The sequence below is a fragment of the Cardiocondyla obscurior genome, linkage group LG10 (genome assembly GCF_019399895.1).
Source record: "Cardiocondyla obscurior isolate alpha-2009 linkage group LG10, Cobs3.1, whole genome shotgun sequence".
Lineage (NCBI taxonomy): Eukaryota > Metazoa > Arthropoda > Insecta > Hymenoptera > Formicidae > Cardiocondyla > Cardiocondyla obscurior.
The window spans coordinates 6,525,215-6,543,403 of record NC_091873.1 but is presented as its reverse complement, the minus strand read 5'-3'; the positions used below and the strand labels follow the sequence as shown (position 1 = coordinate 6,543,403).

The following is an 18,189-nucleotide window of genomic DNA, read 5'->3' as shown; positions in this document are numbered from 1 at the left end:
AGTAAGATCTCGGCTAATCCATTATCTATCTTCCAATCTCTCAAGCTGTAAAATTAATTAACTCGAGAACTAACTTTTTCTTTTCCTTTTCTTTTTTTTTCATTTAATTTTTTCTTTCTTTTTTTTTACTAAAAAAGAGCTTGTAGCATTTAGCGAGCTCTACGTAATAAGGCGATCTGTTAGTGACATTTAAGAACGCGTCAAGAAGTGGACTATCCTGTTAATTCACCTCGATCGCGATTTATAAACACGATGAGATCACGACAAAATAAAATATTGCACGTATGCATATCCGTTGATAAGACACCACGATATACAGCCGCGACGAAGAGTTGTAAACTTTAATTTAACGATGACTACGAAGCATCAATGACGATACATCTGATAACGTAGTTACGTGCACGTTACTGTGCGCACATGCCATTAAACGTGCGCGTTAAAAAAAAAAAAGGATTTTAGAAGCGACAAACGCGAAATAATAAAAAATTGCGGAATAAATCGCGTAATAAAATAGCATATTCTTAATGTTCAATTAATATTATTCTCTAGCAAAATAATTTAATATTTTGCAATAAGGCTAAAGAAAGTAGAGAGGCGAGTCTATTCTTTTATGTTTGATTCGTACAAATATAATTCGCGATTATTTATAAACGAGAAAAATAAGACAGTTAAAAAAGAAAAAAAAGAATTAATTTATCGAATCAATTTAAGAGCGAAATATTCTTATAATAATTAACTTTGAGACTTTATTTTTCAACTGACGGCTAAAAAGTATGAATCACAATCGCGGTTTCTAAAAGAAATATGATATAATCAGGTAGAATACAACGTGCACAGACGGCAAAGTGCTAATCTGGCATCTTCGAAAATCAAGGACGAAAGAATGGCGACATAAAGTCACGCACCATGACACGAATGTAAAAAAGAAAAAAAAAAAAGAAAAAAAAAATATAAAAAAAGTGCACGTTGCACGATCTCTTTACCGTGGCAGTTTCCGCAAAACGTGCCGCACGCTGTTAGCAATATCCGATCCGCGGCATCGATATTGCGTCACGGATTAGGAATCACACGCGTAATTAGCAACCCGCGTCACGCGGCCCCCGCCCGCGGACTGAGCCCAAACAGAAAATAATTTCCGCTCGCGGTCTGATTGCGGGATCGCCCCCGCGGCGGAATGCGAGGTACCCCGTAACGAGTTTGCATGGAAATTTCAAATTGCTAACGATACCTACGACACGTACGTACGCCGCCGTGGCGCGCGCGCTCGCGAGCGCGCGCCCGCCCGCTTCGCCGTCCGGATGTGCCGTAATTAGATTAGATTTGCACAGAATAACTCACGTGTTTACATTTCCCAGCGGTAGTAACGCAGAACTGTGCCACTCGGCCCGTTATCAATTTAGTTAGTCATACGACAGCGTATACGGCATCGCGAGCAGATAAGCCCGCGCGTGCATTGTGAATATAATCCTCTTTTGCATTGCATAACGCTATTATGTAGCCGAAAGAACGATAGACGGGTAATGTGATGAGATAACATTATTTTGCGCTAACTCGAAAATGTATTTTAAGAACCTAAAAGAGGGGGAAGAAGCGGACGACGGGCTTCCACAAAAGTCCCCTCCCCCCTCCGGATAATTGAATAACTGGATTAGAAATTAGGCGACTATGTGCAAACTGGATTAAAAGTTTCCCTAAGCGATGCATATTAATGCGAAGCTCGTAAAGCCCGTTGTCAAGTTTCCCGAAGCGATCTCGGAGAGCGGAGGGCCTCAAAATTTTAGCGTTTAATTATTGGGAAGTAAAAAAATTGGTTTTTTTTTTCCCCCCCTTTCGTCTTCTCGGCGCGTCGGCGAGTTTTGGCTCTTTCGAAATCTGATGCGAGATTAACGTCGGGCGGTGGAATGTTGCGAGAGAGAAATAGAATAAACGCGCACCGTTTTGCGGCCAGATTATTTCTCGGCGAAGATAATTACGTCGCGCCCCTCGCCCTCGTTTCTCCCCTTTGGGCTTTGTGAAACGCGTTGGCGGATCTTCCGGCGTCGGTTCTCTTCATTAAGTCGCGATCGATCATTACAATAAGTGTATCAGTGCCGCGCGATAGGTGTGTACGTACGGCATTGCATTATTCAACGAACGTTCGGCGATCGCGGGTTCGGCGTATAACGCGATTCGTTCCGCGCCGCACGTACGCGGCTACTTACGCGTGCATAAATTTAACGTATTTATCGACCGGCGGAGCTGCGAAAACGCGAGAGGAATCGGCAGAATCGACGGCCACCGCGAAGTAAAGATTAACGTCGACGATATTAAAATCGCGTCTCGTTACGCGAGGCTGCGAGATGCGACGAGTGACGTCTGGAAATTTCAAGGAAACGTAGAAGTGCGTCGGCGACAGGCGTGAAATAAATTCGACGCGAATTGAGTTCGACAAAGCGACATCCTTGGGAATAATTTTGATTATCAACGATCGACACGATACGATTTGCATCTCGTTAAAGTAATAGTTCCGAGCGATCGCGCGCGCGGGGAATAAATATCCGTGGGCTTTAATCGCGTCACTCCGAAGATTAATCCGTCCGCGTCGCGTATGATATTAAATTGTACCGGAGACGTAATTAAAACGAACAAAGTATAATTGGAATAACGCCGAGCTCTTTGAAATATATGAATAACAACGATGGGAATAAAAACGCATACGTCTCGGACTACTAATTCCCGATCGAGCGCGAAACAAATTTGTACGCGCGAATATGATTTTAATAAACGGAAGTCGAAAGGGCGAATGTCGAAAAATTAAAATATAAAACAATACGACGCGTAATAATTAATCGTAAATTATCGCGAAAGAATTCCAACGCGAAGGCTGGTCGCAAATAAAAATTATATCGCGGGAGAAAGTGGAAAGAAGCTCCCGAAAGTCTGAGACAGAAATTCGCGATCGCGAATGCAATCACTGTGCAATCTCGATGACATCCGTTGACTGCTAGACGTCCAAACGATCGCGGATTAACCCGCTTGTGTTATACAAACGTAGTAAGCATATTTGCGAGTTTGCTAACGCACGGGGGATCGCTTGAGAGTCTTCCGCCGCGATCCGACACGGTTTGTTTAATAGGATATATATTTTCGGGCGAAGATGGCTTCCTACGGGTAACGTCGTTGCACGCAGCAATTATAAATTACGTACGCGCGTCATATACGCCGGCATAACGAGCCACGAGGTACAACTGCCGGCGCAGAACATTTCGTCGAGTTTCGTATTTCAACCGGCGGAAAAGCGTATTTTCGCAGCGAGCGTATCGCATAAGCCGATTTAACGGCGCTGCGCTTTTCCGGCTTGACCCCGGCGTGCATATTACATATGTATAATAAATAATAATAATAATTATTATTATTATAGGTATTTTTTTATTCCGAGTCGCGCTGGGTATCGCGAATAATCATCGACGCGCTCGAGTTTTAACGCGGGTCGTAAACAAAGTTGATTATTTTAATAATTGTTTGCGCGGATCAAATACTGGGAAAAAAAAAAATAAAAAAACGTACGGAAAGGAGCGAAACATAATTTCCGCCGCACCGAGAAACGCCGATCGAAATGAGCCGTGCATGCCGAGTAGTGACGCAGAGTATTTTCCTCGTACTCGCGGCCGATTGTATTGTTAATGACACATCTAATTAGCACGTTCCCAACGGCTCGGGGTCTTTTTTTACATCACGGCACCGAGTCCGCGAAGACGGCGCCTGTTCCATGTTTACACGTAAATTATCTTATCATCTTATCGAAGGCGCACGTTCGCGAGCCGCGCAAAAATCGTCCCGTGAGAACGTTCTTAAAACGTCTGTAAATAAACGAGCTTGAGGCGGCGAAGGCGGCTCATTACGCGATCGATTAATGACCGCCGCAGCTTCGTTGATGCCGTGATTCACCCGCGAGCCGTAATCGAAGCCCTTGAAAAAAAAAACTCGATCGAGAGGCGATACGAGCACGACGGATTCAAGCCCGACGCGTAAACACGCCGGTAAAAAGTGTACGGTTGCGTAACTACCTGAGCGCGTGTTGAACGAAAATAAATTTATGCCGCCGTTATCGTTGACAACGACCGTCGATTCAAGTAACATCGCCGTGCCATTGTAATGCGCGCGCGTGCGTTTAATTTACTAGGAAAATCAGCGGGCTACGACGGCGAATTTCCGTTAATAATTAACCGTGAAACGCAGGCGCCGGCGTCTATTACCGCGGTGATAAGAGCGAAATCAGAGGAATCGATAGATCAATCCGAAGTACTGGCAATTAATCACGTTCGGCGTGCCGGTGTCGCAGATTTCATGCCAATTATTCCCGTACATAACTCACTTTTATTTCACGATAATACGGTTATCGCGCCGGTCCGGCGGCAACGGTTCCGCAATGAAATTACGAAAGTGCCTCAATAAAATTAATGAATATTAATGAATATGAAATTTCGCGATTAAACAAGCCCCGCGTTTTCTTTCCTTTTTTTTTCTTTTTTTCTACAGCGTGCTAGCAATATATACTTTTCTTTTTTTTTTTTTTATTTAAATTATGTAAAAACGTAACACATTAGCTGATCACATTCGACTTTTAATTTTCTCGTATTTCATTAAGTTCGCGCGTGTATGAATTAAAAACGTAGCTCGAGTTAAGTCTGGATTAAAAAAAAAAATATATATTTCTCGACGAGGGAAAAAGTCCGCGCGGCGAGTGCCTTTGAAAACGTCGATAACGTTCCACGGTGATAAATAAGTCACGCAGTTAGGGATTAATTGCCGTAATAGGAGAACACGGAAAGTTGACAGGTCGTTGCATCACGGCCGTTCTTATTTACATAGAGATTAAGCACTCCCTTGGCTCGCATCGCGAACTGTCGTCGCGGTCGGGCCGGCCTTTGCGCGACTTAATAATAATCGCCTTCTCGCATTTCGAATCGACGATCGCCGTCGGAAATTTTGGGAAACGTGGAATAATCGCGCGTATAATAGTCTTAGAATATTACATCGGGCCTTTAATTCGCGATCGCAAGCAGTTATGAAACTCGATTCAGATTCGGAATATATTATCGCCTACGTACAATCGTGTTACATACGATCGCTTTTATCAAAAGGCGAGATAACGCGCCCGAGGAGATAATGAATTATTAGAAATCTACGTATTCAAAAGGCGCCGCGTCGCCGGCGATTCGAGAATGGTTTTGCTGCATTAAGCCGCGCGTTCTCTTCGTTCAATCGAAATTTCGTAATTCACGCGAAAGACTTAAGTTGTAACCTTTTTATTTACGGATGTAACATCGCGCCGCGCTGACCTTCGCGAGAAGAACTGAAGGAAAAAAAAGGAGGAAAAAAAAAGGAAAAAAAAAAAGAAAAAAAAAGGAGGCCGGCGTTACACGGGAGGAAGAAAGAATCCAATCAGATTCTGGACACGCTTCGCGAATTGCCCGCCAATTATTCCCAGCTTCTCCGCACCATCTCGAGATGGATCGATCTACGAGGGAACGCACACGCGTTCCGTCGCGAAGCGATGCGTGACGATTCCGCGGGGAAGAGACCGAAGGGAGTCGTCCTGGGAGAATTTCCGCGAGCGGATACTCGGCACGAGTCACGAGGGAGATCCCCGGTATATCGCCGAGATCGCGTGAAACCCGCTCGCCCGGCGAGATAAGCGTCGGGAGCGTCAAGGACGCGCCGTCGAGAGGAGCGATCGGCCTAAGTTCGAAAACTCGGCGAGTTATCGCGTTGGCGTTATTCCACGATATCGCGCCTCGCCAGATACCGTTCGCCGCGGACAGAAAGAAATCGCGGAGAGAAAGCAAGGGGAAAGGAGAAAAAAAAAAATCTTTAGGGGAATCGGCGGCAGGACGAAAATATGCCCCGGGTGAAAGGAACGGCGGGGTGACTGGTCTCGTCGACGCGCGACGCTGAACAGCTGACGAAAATAACAAACGGCCGACAGACGGGGAACGCGCTTCCGTTCTCGCAAGGGCGATTTAATTACTCACCGAGGTGATCCGCCGGGTTAGCCAGGCTCGCGGAAACGCGCTCGAGTGATCCGGGAAGGTCCCGGGGAAGCCGGCTTCGATCACGGCGCGGCGTCGGTAAGACACTGCTGAAGCGCGGTAAACACGACACCTGCCGCGAACGCGGGGACAAAGGCGAGGCGCGGCGCGGCGTTTTCTCCGGATCGGACCGTGGGCAGTCTTCAGGAGGGAGAGAGAAAGAGAGAGAGAGACAGATAGACGGAGAGAGAGAACGGAGAAGCTGGACCGGCCCGACGCCAAGGCGAATCGAAAGGGGCCAAGCGCGAACATCGGTTGGCCGTATACGAAAAAAAATATGTAAAAAATAAAAAAAACGATCCACTCACCTAACCTTCCGGCGTGACGGCTCTGCGGCCGGTTCGCACGGCGCGTCGTCGCGTCCTCCCGTCCCCGGCACTTGCGGCACGCAGCTGAGAGGCGAGGACGCGCGTCCTTGCACGCGCGCGATGCGGGATGCACGTATAGGGGAGCACGCACGGGTTACGCGACGGCGGAGGCATCAATGGATAGTAGGAGAGACGCGTGAGCTAACGGTACAGTTCTTGGCCATGTCGGGTCTCCGGAGTCGGGAGAGAGAGGCGATCGAGAGTGGGGTGGAGGCGCTGGCGGCGGGCGGGGGCGGCGAACGGGACGAAGAGAAGAGCGCGCGCGCGCGCGCCTCGACGAAACGAACTACCGCCGACGCTCTGCAAGTTTAAAGCAAAAAACAAGCTTTACTTGAGCAGAATCGTGAGCCCATAGAAGAATAAAGCGACGATCGCTGGTCAAGGCAGTAATTTCGAAGCGTAGCGACGCCGGAAAAACCCCCGCGAGAATGCGAGATTCTTGCGTCCCCAGCGCTCGCCGCTCGGGGGAGGATTTTTCTTGCGCGCGATTATTTTTACACTCACCAGCGATCCTCCTCCGTACCCTCCCGGACGTCGTCCCGGATGTCTCGTCCCTCATCTTCTTGCTCCTTTGTCTCTCGATGAGAACCACACGCAGACGGATAGATTGCAGCGAACGCGCCGCGCTGTAACGAATCACTGCCTTCTTCTCGCCTTGCCGCCGAAGGTGTACCGGTGGCGTCACTTCGCGGCAAGTGGCGTCGATTAGACGCGTACTCGACCCGCGTCGATAAATATCGACCGACAGCTTCGCGACAACTTCAAAGTTCCACGCCCGGACTTTCGCGGCGGGCGAGTCGCAGAAAAGGCAGAAACAATGCCGCGATAATGGGCAATTCCTGAGTTCCTGTCTTCGTACACTTCGGACGTGTTTCTTTTATCGGTATTATGCGCGATCGCTATTCCTGTGCGGCGCGACAGGAAATATGATAATTACCCGTATGGTCTACGCCGTTTGATAACATGTCGCTAATATATGATAAGCTGTTGAAGTCTCCGGGCTACTTTAACGCGAGGCCTGCCGGGCGAACGTTCGTCGACGGATTCCAAGGGATTTGCGGCGACGAGAAGACGCAGGTGATGACACATGTGTCATTGTAAAATAACCCGGCGGCGATCTCCCTGCTTTTGGCCCTTCGCGCGAACAAACGGCCGATTTTCGTCGGTATAACGAGAACAATTCATATCAGGTACATATATACGTGCTCTATTTTATCGTAAAGTATTTGCGCACTTTACGACTTTTATCTAATTTTCTATTAATTTTATATTAACATTATCTGTATCTTAATAATCTTTATGTATTATCTATTTAAGATATAGACCGTATTGTTTAAAAGAAACGCCTGTATTTAATTTTTTAAATTCTGTTTGACAGCAAATATGATCGGAATATATCGTTTGGGATTATATTTATTATTATTCGAATGCTGCATTGGCGATTATGCAAGATGGAACGTGCGTCGGCTATGCTCGGAAATGTTGTATCCGCAAATATTTACAAGCTACTTACCCCGTGGGAATTTGACTGGTGGGACTTACACTCAGCAACTTCACTTGAACAACATGCAAGATTGTGTTGTAGCCTGCTGCAAGAAACCCTTGTGTAATGTAGCATTCACCCACAATGGTACGTGCTATCATGTAGAATGTGAGGACTCTATGGAATGTCTGCCACTATATAGACCTGAATTAGCAAATGACAATCCACCTAGTATGGTGCTTGTGAGACCTGTAGAAAATAATAAAGTATGGGCTGACTTCTTGGATCAATTTAGTGAGGAAAATGTTGGGTAGGTTTATTCAATTTAAAATTAAAGAAACATTTATATGTCTTAATTTTTTCTATGTAAAGCATTAAATATTAATAAAATAATTTATAATTTTTTATTATTTAGGACATTAAGTACAGATGGCACAGAGCAAGATCAAGTAATGTTTAATGAAGTAAATGGAATCACATGTATAGATCAATCAGATTGCATGGACAATGAGGTTTGCATAAAACGTGAAGAGAGTAATGCTGGAACTTGTCAATGTTCTTCAGGCTTCAAGCGAAATATTGCTGGTATAACATATTAAATTTTATTTATGCAATTTAGTAGAATAAAACGATATAAATTTTACATGTAATTAAAAATTTTATTATACGCGTAAGAAACTTAATTTATTTTTTATTTTAGAAAATAGTAGATTTAATTCTCAAGTAAATTTATTTTTATTATTTTTATTTTTTAATAATTTAAATTTTTATTGCAGGCACTTGTATAATGATGGAAGAAATAGATGCCGAGCTAGGTGTAACGGAAGAAACAAAAATTCCAACTGTGAAAGATATTAGCACATCGATTAAGCCGACAATGAAACAACTGTTAGTCTCGGCAGTTTCTAAGGAAGTGAGATTACCAGAAAATGAAGTCACATTGTCTGCATATACCGTCCCTGCTGAACGGGGTAATCAACGTTATAACTACGCTTGGAGTCTGCTCAATCAACCAGAAGGACATACTGGAACAATGACGGATCAGAATCGTGTTACCGTTAAATTAAGTAATTTATCAGAAGGCCTTTATACATTTAAAGTAGCTGTCAGCAGTCCAAATGCTTATGGAGAAGCGTATGCCAATGTTAGCGTTTTACCTCGTAAGCGCCTTAAAATATTTTCTTTGAATCTTAAATTAGTATTTTTTTTTTTAATCTAAATTTTTATTTCAGCTAAACGTATAAACCAAGCACCGATTGCTATAATTACACCTGCTTCGCAAATTGTGAAGTTACCGAACACAGGTGCAGTTTTGGATGGCTCAAACAGTAAGGATGACGATTCCGTCATCTCTTACCATTGGGAACTACAACAAGGCCCGATTGGATATCAACCTAACATTCTAGATACACCCACACTTCAATTAGATAATCTTATTGCCGGCAATTACACATTCAAGTTAGTTATTCCGAGTTATATAACACGCGCGCACGAATACAACTGTATAATATTAATATAGAGACAACTCTAATTTTTACATTAATTATATATTTTTTTTGTTTTAAATAGATTAACAGTTGAAGATTCAAATCACGTTACAAACTCGACGAGTGCCAATATAACTGTTTTGGAAGTAACTGATTATCCTCCTAGTGCAAACGCGGGACAAAACGTAATCATTTATCTACCTCAAAATACGTTGACGCTTAATGGTAATTTAAGCACCGACGATCGAGGGATAGCTAGCTGGGAGTGGACCAAAAGTCCATCTGACCAGAATAAAGCTGTAGATATGCAGAATACAAGAACACCTTACTTACAATTATCAAATTTAGAGGAAGGAATGTACACATTTGTACTTAAGGTAACGGATGATTCCGAGCAGTCTTCTACGGCGGAAGTTCATGTGTTTGTAAAACCTCCAACAAATAAACCACCAAAGGGTAAATATAATTTATAAAATTGATTTTAATACACTACACAATATTTAATAATTAACAATGCATTACTTTGAGATTATTCGCTTATTAATTTTATTACAGCCGACGCTGGTGATGATATAAGCATAGCATTACCGACAACTCGCGCTGTTCTAAATGGCACAAGAAGTAAGGATGACATAAAAATTGTTTTATATCATTGGGAGCAAGTAAGGTACAATACATATCGAATTAAATTGCATTTTATGGTACATACATACGTGCCACGTATCTTAAATTTATTAATCTATCGTTTTCAGCGGGCCTAATAACGCTGAATTTACCACTGCTAATGAATCCATTACTAATATTACTAAATTAACTAAAGGTGATTACGTATTTAAATTGACTGTCGTCGATGATAATGGGAATGCAGATTCAGATACAGTCAATGTGAAAATCACACAAAGTAAATATTACTTTATAATCGCCTCGCGTATCACTATTACAAAATTTATATTATAAAAAAAAACTTACTTTCTAGACAAAAACGCGCCTCCTAAAGCGAACGCTGGTGGTGATCAAGTTGTGACGGCACCAATCAGCGCGTTAATCATTAATGGATCACAATCAAGCGATGACCTAAGGATAGGACAATGGCTGTGGACCAGAGATCAATCTAGTCTTGCGATTGGTACTATAATTCAAGATACAGATAAATCGCCAATCTTGATGGTAAAATTAAAATACAAATTTTATTTGCCTATATAATATTTAATGTTTCATAGCTTAATATTTTTTACGTCATATATATCGTACATAAACGTGCATATGTTTTTTTTTAATTTATTTTTAATTTTTAATTTTAGCTAACAGATGTAGTTCCTGGTCGTTACGTTTTTCGCTTAAAAGTAACGGATGATCAAGGTCTAAGTGGCGAAGATACTGTATCAGTAATTGTAAAACCCGGTTAGTATCTTTAAATGTTATTTTATAATGTAATAAGTTAAAAAATAAATTATTTCTTTCTTTCTATAGATCCGCAATTGTTGCATTTGGTTGAATTGACGCTAAACATCGGAGCTAGCATGTTAACTGTGTCGAAAAAAGATTCGTTGGTGGTAAAACTACAAATGTTATTGCGAGATGAAGCTTCGATCGTTGTGCGAAATTTGAGAACAGAACCGCACACTGGAAAAGCCATCTTAGTATTTTACGTGGAAAGAAAAGGAGGGAAAGCAACATTGCCGGGTCCGGAAGTAGTCAAAAGACTGAGAGAGAAGTTATTACAAGATTCTGGTCTCTTACAGCTATCGGTTGCCAATATAGATACTGCTATATGTCAAAATAATTGTTCAGGTAATATTGAGAGCGATTAAATATAATATAAAACATTTACGATGAAATTTATATAAATTATATAAAAAATTAAAAATATATGATAAAATATTCGAAATAAAAATCTCTAGTTATAAATTATCGAGTTATTATTTCTTTTTAGGCCATGGTGTATGCAATCAAGAAACAAGACAATGCTTATGCGAAGCATTTTGGATGCAGAATTTAATACAAAAGTATTTCGGCAATGGGGACTCTAATTGCGGTACGTTATTTTATATTATATATTAAATAAATAATATTATATATTAAATAAAGTATTCTTTTCATTAAATCTTCTAATACATTGTCCCAACACTTTTACTAAATATTATATTTTAATTCCTTCTTTTTCTTTCAGATTGGAGTATTCTGTATGTGATAATAGCATTGCTATCGTTAGTTGTATGTTGGGTTGGATTTATTTGGGGTCTTGTTTGTTTGTGTCAAAGGATATGCGCTAGTAGAAGACGTTTGCTACGACCTAAAAAGAAACCACCTCGTTATTCTTTGCTGCAGCCAGAACCAGAAGATGACAGCAGTGCATGTGCGTATTTTTTATATTTATTATTTAATTTAATCAGATGCATATAATAGATTACTAGAATTTATCTTAATTTTATTATTAAGTAATCATAATCATTTTGTTACAGTTTCAACTCACAACAAGATGGTATTATCAGAATCCGACACCGATTCTGATGACGTTCTGTTCGAGCATCGTAAGAGTAAAAGCGGCAGTCATATAAGAAATGGTAAATCTCGAAATGGATTTATCAAAGTTGGTTCTCGAGTGAAGACATGAGGTAATTTAATAAATCTATAATTTATTATACGATACGTAATCAAGAATGTTTTTATCTAGATTATTAAATTTCAGAAATGCAATGATAAATAGCGCACAGCTGTGTAAGTTTGGCCAAATAAAATACTAGTCACAAATATATAAGTTGACTTATGTATATTATAAAAATGATCGCCTCCAGAATCGGTGTTAATAACGATATTCTATAAAGATAGATAAAGTTTGAACATTTTGTTTCTAGGAATACGATAATAACCTCATATTTTACTTAATTGCGTTACTTAATTTCTTTTAAGTATTTTTAATCAATGTTACTCTGTATTGCGCGGTCCTAACTGTGTCAATGACTGCTGACGCAAAACGCAGCGTTACATAGTCTTTAAACTATCTGAGAGCTTGTCTAAGTATTATTATGGCCTTAGAAATTATTCAGATTCAAATTAATATGTAGTAAGCACTCTATCAATTCTATATGTCGTTTATATGTACCGTTTACTCTTTAATATATATACATTGTCAATCTTATTTTTACACTACGTGGATACGAAATAAAATAAATTATCCATTACGTATTTTATCACGAATTCCTTTTTATAAAATTGCTTATTTAGTAACAAATAATTATCTCTTACGTTTTAGTGTAAATCATTTTTATTTATTAATTATTTTTGTTTAGTGTAATAACTTTAACAATTTTATCTATAAAATTATTGCATAAATATTAAATATAATATTTCTAATCACGTTTTGTGCTAGCAGAATTAATAGAAGATATTTACGACCAGTAGCTAAGATTTCATGTTTTATGGCAAGTTCCACATACGCTTGGCTCATGGCCTATGTTTGAAGATTATTTTTAACCAGCTGCGCCGACGGAGGTGTCTTGAGCAGTAAGAAGTCCGCGTGCGGTCCATTGACTCATTATTTCGTATCTCTCGTTGATGATACCTTTATTTCTTAGTAAGTAATTATTATAATTTTAATCAGAAAAAGTTACATACGTATTGTATTTTCAATGTACTTTGTTTTAAGCGTTCTGTAATCGATGGATTTCGTAAATTGCTCGGCGAAACGTTTCCCGAAAGGCTGTTGCGGTCGCGAGGCTGCGATAGATAGCGAGCTCGGGAGCTGCGATCATATTTACGCGAATTTAGTCGAATGCAAGAGCAAAGGTATTAATACTAATGATTCCGTTCAAATCGAACCAACGGCGATGACATGTCCGAACGAACGGTGAGCAAGATTTTTAGATTCACTCAAAGTTTCGTAAAGATTAACATTGTGATATTATAATTTAATATATAAGGATTTAATTCTTGGAGTATGTATTAATAACTCAAATTATTTTCAGCGGCAGCAAGGATAGAAAAAGGCACGTTTCTTGGACGAATTTAAATACTTTCGCAGATCAATCTTCTCCCATCTTTACTCGCGATAAAATGGATAGTGAAGTTGAGGAAAATCCGAGGGAATCGATACAGTTTTCGGATAGACTGCCGCACGACGCAGACTTTCAATGTCCCAGATGCGGGCAGAGAATGGAGGAGCCCAGACTCCTTCCCTGCTTGCATCCTATATGTTTATCTTGCGTTTACGAATTAATGAGCAGACGTAAGTAGCGAAAAGTTTTGTTCTGACAAAGAAAAAAAAAGTACAATTTAATATCTTTTATGATAATTAAATAACTCATGATCGCACCTCTATAAAATTATTAATAGAATTGTATTTTTGCAGCTCCGAATGTTTCTTCGAAAAATGAAATACGAGACGATCGAACGTATCCGCAGTCCAACATTTACGAAACTTGTCCACTGTGTGATACGCAATTGCCAAATGCTAATTCTCCCATACCATTGCCGCATTATCCCTTGCAACATCGTTTAGTTATGGATACTGTGCGACATAAACTGGTTAACAGAGTACTTTGTGATATTTGTACAGACGAAGTTCTGGTAACAATTTAAATAATGTTATTGCGAGTCTTTTAAAATTTTATTTTAATGCTAAGTTAAAAATCTTTTATGTACTTTTTTGTATGGTAATCTTTCTTTCTTTTTTTTAAGGCGCTCATACAATGTTCGACGTGCTTGCGCAATTTTTGCTCGGAATGCGCAAAGCAACACGAGCGACAAAACTTTGCGGAGGCGAGAGCAATTAAACATTTAATGAGACCGCTGTGGGAGGCTACTAAAATACGACGAACAATTTTATGTCAAACGCATCCGACGCACGCGTTGAGATTTTATTGCGTCGCGTGTCAGCAGGTTTACAGCCATTCCTTTTCCTCGCACAATTTATTTGATATTTCTTAATGTATTGAGTGCATTATTTTATGAATTTGTAAATGAATAATAATTTTTTTCTTTTTTTTCTAGGTAACTTGTAAAGAATGTATGTGGAGCGTGCAACACAGAGGCCACGCTAGTGAAAATGCGATCAGTGCGGGAAAAAGAGCTTGTACATACTTGGCGATAATGTTGCAAAAAGCGAAAACATATCTAAATGATCTATTAATTCAATACAACCACAACGTATTTTCAACTAACAATCTTGAAGAAACATACAACGCGGCCAAGTTTCGTGGGTATGTATAGCTATATAATTTCTAATTATTAAATTGGAAATTATAGCGCGCAAATACATGTGTTTAATAATTTAATTTTTTTTTTTTTTACTTTGTTACATTGTTATGTGATTAATTTTTTAGTAATGAGCGAAAAAGATATAATTGTCATTTGAGGTATAAAAAATACATTCCACTTTGACTGATATTCAGATTAATTAGAATTATTAAGATTATTATGCGGACATACTTTTAATGTGATAATAAGCAAGAAACTAATTATACTACGACTTATATGACATGCGTTATTTTTAAGTTGCGTTAGTTCTAAGTAGTTAATTATAAAAATTTATAATAAATAAAATAAATGCTGAAATGTACGTATTATTGTAAAGAAGCAAAAATTACGGTAAGATATAAACCATTATTTATTCTTTTTTCCAATCTTCTTTTACTTTTTCTTTAAATAAGAATATTTAATAATTGCTGCTTTGTTAAACATTTCTATATTTAAAATCTAATTTAAAGTCTTAATATAAACTATTACAAAATAGAATTTTTATTTTAAATTTAAAAGTTTTAATTATATATGGACAATATATTTATTAAGACTTACAATATAACTTGATGCATGGTTTTTCGTGTAATTAAACAACGTCCATTACGTAATATAGATCCACAACAAGACCAATGATTAAAGCCTGGATGTCCGAAGTGTCCATGACCGCAACCTCTGTATCCACCTATACAAAAAGTAAGTTATTCCTTATTTATTCTAAATTTTAAATTAGAAAATTTTTTTTTTCTTTAATTTTTAATATATATTTCACAGTTAGTGTTTAAAAAGAAGTGTAATTAAATTTTACCAGGCATCGTGCCTCTACATCCACAAATCACTTCCTTTTTTCCACCACTAGAACAAAATGTGCAACAGTGATAAATGCCACTATGTGTATTCCTTAAAGCTGATAATCTCGCATCTTTATACCAATATTCTGCAAAAAAATATAATGCATATATTTTGAAAGAACTTACATGCGTACGTATATTATATATATATAAAATAATATACGTACCATTTTCTTTATCTGACGTTATATTTGTCACACCCAATTTATTTAATCTCTTCACTATTATTCTAGCAAGTGATAATACTTCAATTTCAGAGCCATCGGCAAGCAAATCGTTTATTAACGAAATAGCATCGAGAAGATGTCGTGCTTTTTGCAACCGTTCAAATTCTTGAATTCTTTCGCGAGCCTGTATCGTGCGAAGTAATATAACTTTGTAATCTCGTAATTTTGAAGCATCTGCATTATTTTCAAAATATCTGTATAGAAAAAACCATTATATAATCGATGCATAAAATCGTCATAAATTCTATACTAGTAAATCTTTATAAAAATAACAGTTTAATATCTTGCATTGTCATGTGACGTTTCTTTTTATTTCAACGCTGCATAATTGCCTTTTAATTATCGTGTAAAATAAACGCGTTTCATTGTCATTTGAGGTACTCGTACATAATATCATTGGAAGCATATTTTTAGCTCCTTATTTTGCTATTTAATAATTTTATCTTACTTAAGCTCTTATAATAAAGCATATAAATAAAAAACTAAAAGCTTAGTGGTGAAAAAAAGTTTGCAAGTACAAATACGTCTCTTATATCCTTATTTCTAAAAACTTATCGATATCTATAACTTATATTACGTTAGTTTCCATAATAAAAATAGAATTTGTAGCATAAGCTAAGCAATTATTGTTTTTCATGTACAAGTATAAAAATAATTCTAACTCTACGATTATTAAAATATAAAGATGTTATATGCTGCAACTGAGAGCAACTCCTAGAAAATCTTCAAATCCAATAGTGATCGTGCCAGTTTGGTCGGTATCTCTCGTTCTAAATGCCTCTGTAATACATAATATATTCTGTTAAACAAAAATATTTAAATTATCTAAATAATATAAAACTCTATACAAAATAATTTAAATATATTTTGTTACATTGCTAAATTGGTAAGTAATATTTTAATTATTATAAAATGCTCTTTGCTATATAAATTGATTACCTGTAAACCTTTGTATCTGAACACACAATACTATAAATTGGTCTATAGTAATAGACTGATGACCACGAAGATCGCTTTTTTTTATAAGAAACTGAATAAACTGTGAACTAAGCCTGTAACCCATCTGTTCCAGGGCTGCACTTAATTCACTCTCTTGTATACTACCAGAATTATCATGGTCAAAGCCACGAAATACACCCAGCCAAGAATTTATATAATTGAAAAGTGCTTGAAATTCTGTTATATTAATAGTACCATTCTTTTCTTTATCAAACATACCTAAAAAAAACACAAAATTAGTTATATTTATACATATATGTATAATATATATTTTTATTTCTAGTTTGCCAAGAAGATAAAACCATAAATTAAAAAATTAAAATTAAAATATTGTCCTCTTCTGTTATTTTCTACACATATACTGCAACCTACCAATCATTAATTTGCATGCTGTGTCAGAAAAAGTACCCCCTTGACCATTGGCCAGTGCAGACTGCAATTCTGTGGCTGTTATCCGTCCACTTCCATCCCTATCTACTGTGGAGAACCATCTTTGCACATCTGGGCTTACTCCTGATCCTGGATCAGTGGCACCATACATTGTGTTCTTGAAAAAAAAGGCAGAATTAATTAAAAATAAAGAAACCAGCAAATTATCTATAACAAAGAGAGGCATTAACATTTCGTCTGTACGTCAGAGCTATCGTACATTAATTAATGTGCGTTTACTGTGCAATATTCATATCTCTTATAAGTTAATAATACAAGGCGTGCATCGATTGCGATAAATATAATGGTTACATTTTTTATTTTAAATTACCGGGTATGCCATGTTCCAAGCTTCTAATCCTAGGACAGTGCACGGATAACAGTATGCACCGTGGATCTCTGTTCAGACTGTCATCACGAGAATTTGTGTTATTAAAGTTACATAATAACAAACTCATTCGTCTGTCAAGCGTAATTTACTTAACCTCGTAAGTAGTTACGAAAAAATTTATAACTTAAAAAATAATTACGAGCGACGATTTTAACTTACAAAATTATTTTCTACAGATCAAAAACCGTAAGAAATTAAATTTTCGAGGACATCAGAGAGTGGCCTGTTTTCTTCAGATTTACGGAATCTCTTGATCGGTATGAAAATTTCCTGAAACTTGCGATTGTTCGTCGGAACAAAGCCTTTAGCTGGACGGAAATAGAGGCTTTCAAACTGTTGCAGATAATTCAACTGTAAAGAATAAACTATCAACTTGCTGCTTTTCATTTGCAATAAAACTCACAATTATCTCACTTATAACTTCATTTTACCTTTGTCTTTTATAAGACGCGAAGATAGGCAGAATGACGTTACAACTGAGAATTATTCGAGTTTTGATGTAAATGAAAAGCAACTACTCTCCAAAGTCCGGGTAGGGCTTTTTATCTAACGGAAGATCAATATGTTCTACCGTTGGCATCATTGCCTGCGCTGACTCGGCGCTAAAGGCCAATAGCTTCGCGGCGTCATGGAAGAGATCCCGGTGAT

At 38.4% G+C, this 18,189-nt stretch overlaps 4 protein-coding genes across 12 annotated transcripts in view; 2 read left to right on the top strand and 2 right to left on the bottom strand.

Annotated features, from left to right (window-relative positions):
- The window catches only part of Fdl (fused lobes), a 32,421-nt gene extending 25,363 nt beyond the window's left edge, over positions 1–7,058 (bottom strand). For 2 of the 5 annotated variants that reach the window (XM_070662987.1, XM_070662990.1), the window contains exon 1: positions 6,380–6,648. The gene's annotated coding sequence lies outside the window, so the exon portion shown is untranslated. Of the gene's footprint in view, positions 1–6,014; positions 6,649–6,943 lie in introns of those variants that run through there. The other 3 variants (XM_070662989.1, XM_070662988.1, XM_070662991.1) reach the window with 3 other exon arrangements.
- Positions 7,059–7,252: 194 nt separating this feature from the next.
- On the top strand, positions 7,253–12,607 carry LOC139106315 (dyslexia-associated protein KIAA0319). The gene is made up of 15 exons (XM_070662971.1): positions 7,253–7,629; positions 7,818–8,232; positions 8,338–8,507; positions 8,699–9,082; positions 9,155–9,380; positions 9,492–9,865; positions 9,965–10,076; positions 10,162–10,310; positions 10,386–10,576; positions 10,711–10,810; positions 10,880–11,200; positions 11,343–11,444; positions 11,580–11,765; positions 11,872–12,024; positions 12,099–12,607. The coding sequence occupies exons 2-14, from the start codon at positions 7,823–7,825 to the stop codon at positions 12,021–12,023; spliced, it is 2,877 nt and encodes a 958-aa protein (XP_070519072.1). The 5' UTR covers positions 7,253–7,629; positions 7,818–7,822; the 3' UTR covers position 12,024; positions 12,099–12,607.
- Positions 12,608–12,695: 88 nt separating this feature from the next.
- LOC139106322 (E3 ubiquitin-protein ligase TRIM45) lies at positions 12,696–15,905 on the top strand. Of its 3 annotated transcripts, XM_070663011.1 has the most exons (9): positions 12,696–12,983; positions 13,056–13,256; positions 13,375–13,634; positions 13,758–13,975; positions 14,087–14,287; positions 14,399–14,607; positions 15,261–15,340; positions 15,419–15,625; positions 15,753–15,843. In XM_070663011.1, exons 2-8 carry the CDS (start codon positions 13,069–13,071, stop codon positions 15,427–15,429), a joined length of 1,167 nt encoding a protein of 388 aa, XP_070519112.1. In that variant the 5' UTR covers positions 12,696–12,983; positions 13,056–13,068; the 3' UTR covers positions 15,430–15,625; positions 15,753–15,843. The 3 variants fall into 3 exon arrangements, with proteins under 3 accessions (XP_070519112.1, XP_070519111.1, XP_070519113.1); XM_070663010.1 differs by lacking the exon at positions 15,419–15,625 and having other exon boundaries at positions 15,753–15,905; XM_070663012.1 differs by lacking the exons at positions 15,261–15,340; positions 15,419–15,625; positions 15,753–15,843 and adding an exon at positions 14,731–15,030.
- A 92-nt stretch (positions 15,906–15,997) lies between these two features.
- Pef (penta-EF-hand domain containing protein peflin) lies at positions 15,998–18,057 on the bottom strand. Of its 3 annotated transcripts, XM_070663025.1 has the most exons (6): positions 17,973–18,057; positions 17,701–17,892; positions 17,482–17,558; positions 17,094–17,268; positions 16,662–16,940; positions 15,998–16,502 (listed from the first exon to the last, which is right to left on the bottom strand). In XM_070663025.1, the coding sequence occupies exons 3-6, from the start codon at positions 17,491–17,493 to the stop codon at positions 16,411–16,413; spliced, it is 558 nt and encodes a 185-aa protein (XP_070519126.1). In that variant the 5' UTR covers positions 17,494–17,558; positions 17,701–17,892; positions 17,973–18,057; the 3' UTR covers positions 15,998–16,410. The 3 variants fall into 3 exon arrangements, with proteins under 3 accessions (XP_070519126.1, XP_070519125.1, XP_070519127.1); XM_070663024.1 differs by lacking the exon at positions 17,973–18,057 and having other exon boundaries at positions 17,701–17,946; XM_070663026.1 differs by lacking the exons at positions 17,482–17,558; positions 17,973–18,057 and having other exon boundaries at positions 17,701–17,947.
- Positions 18,058–18,189: the final 132 nt, after the last annotated feature.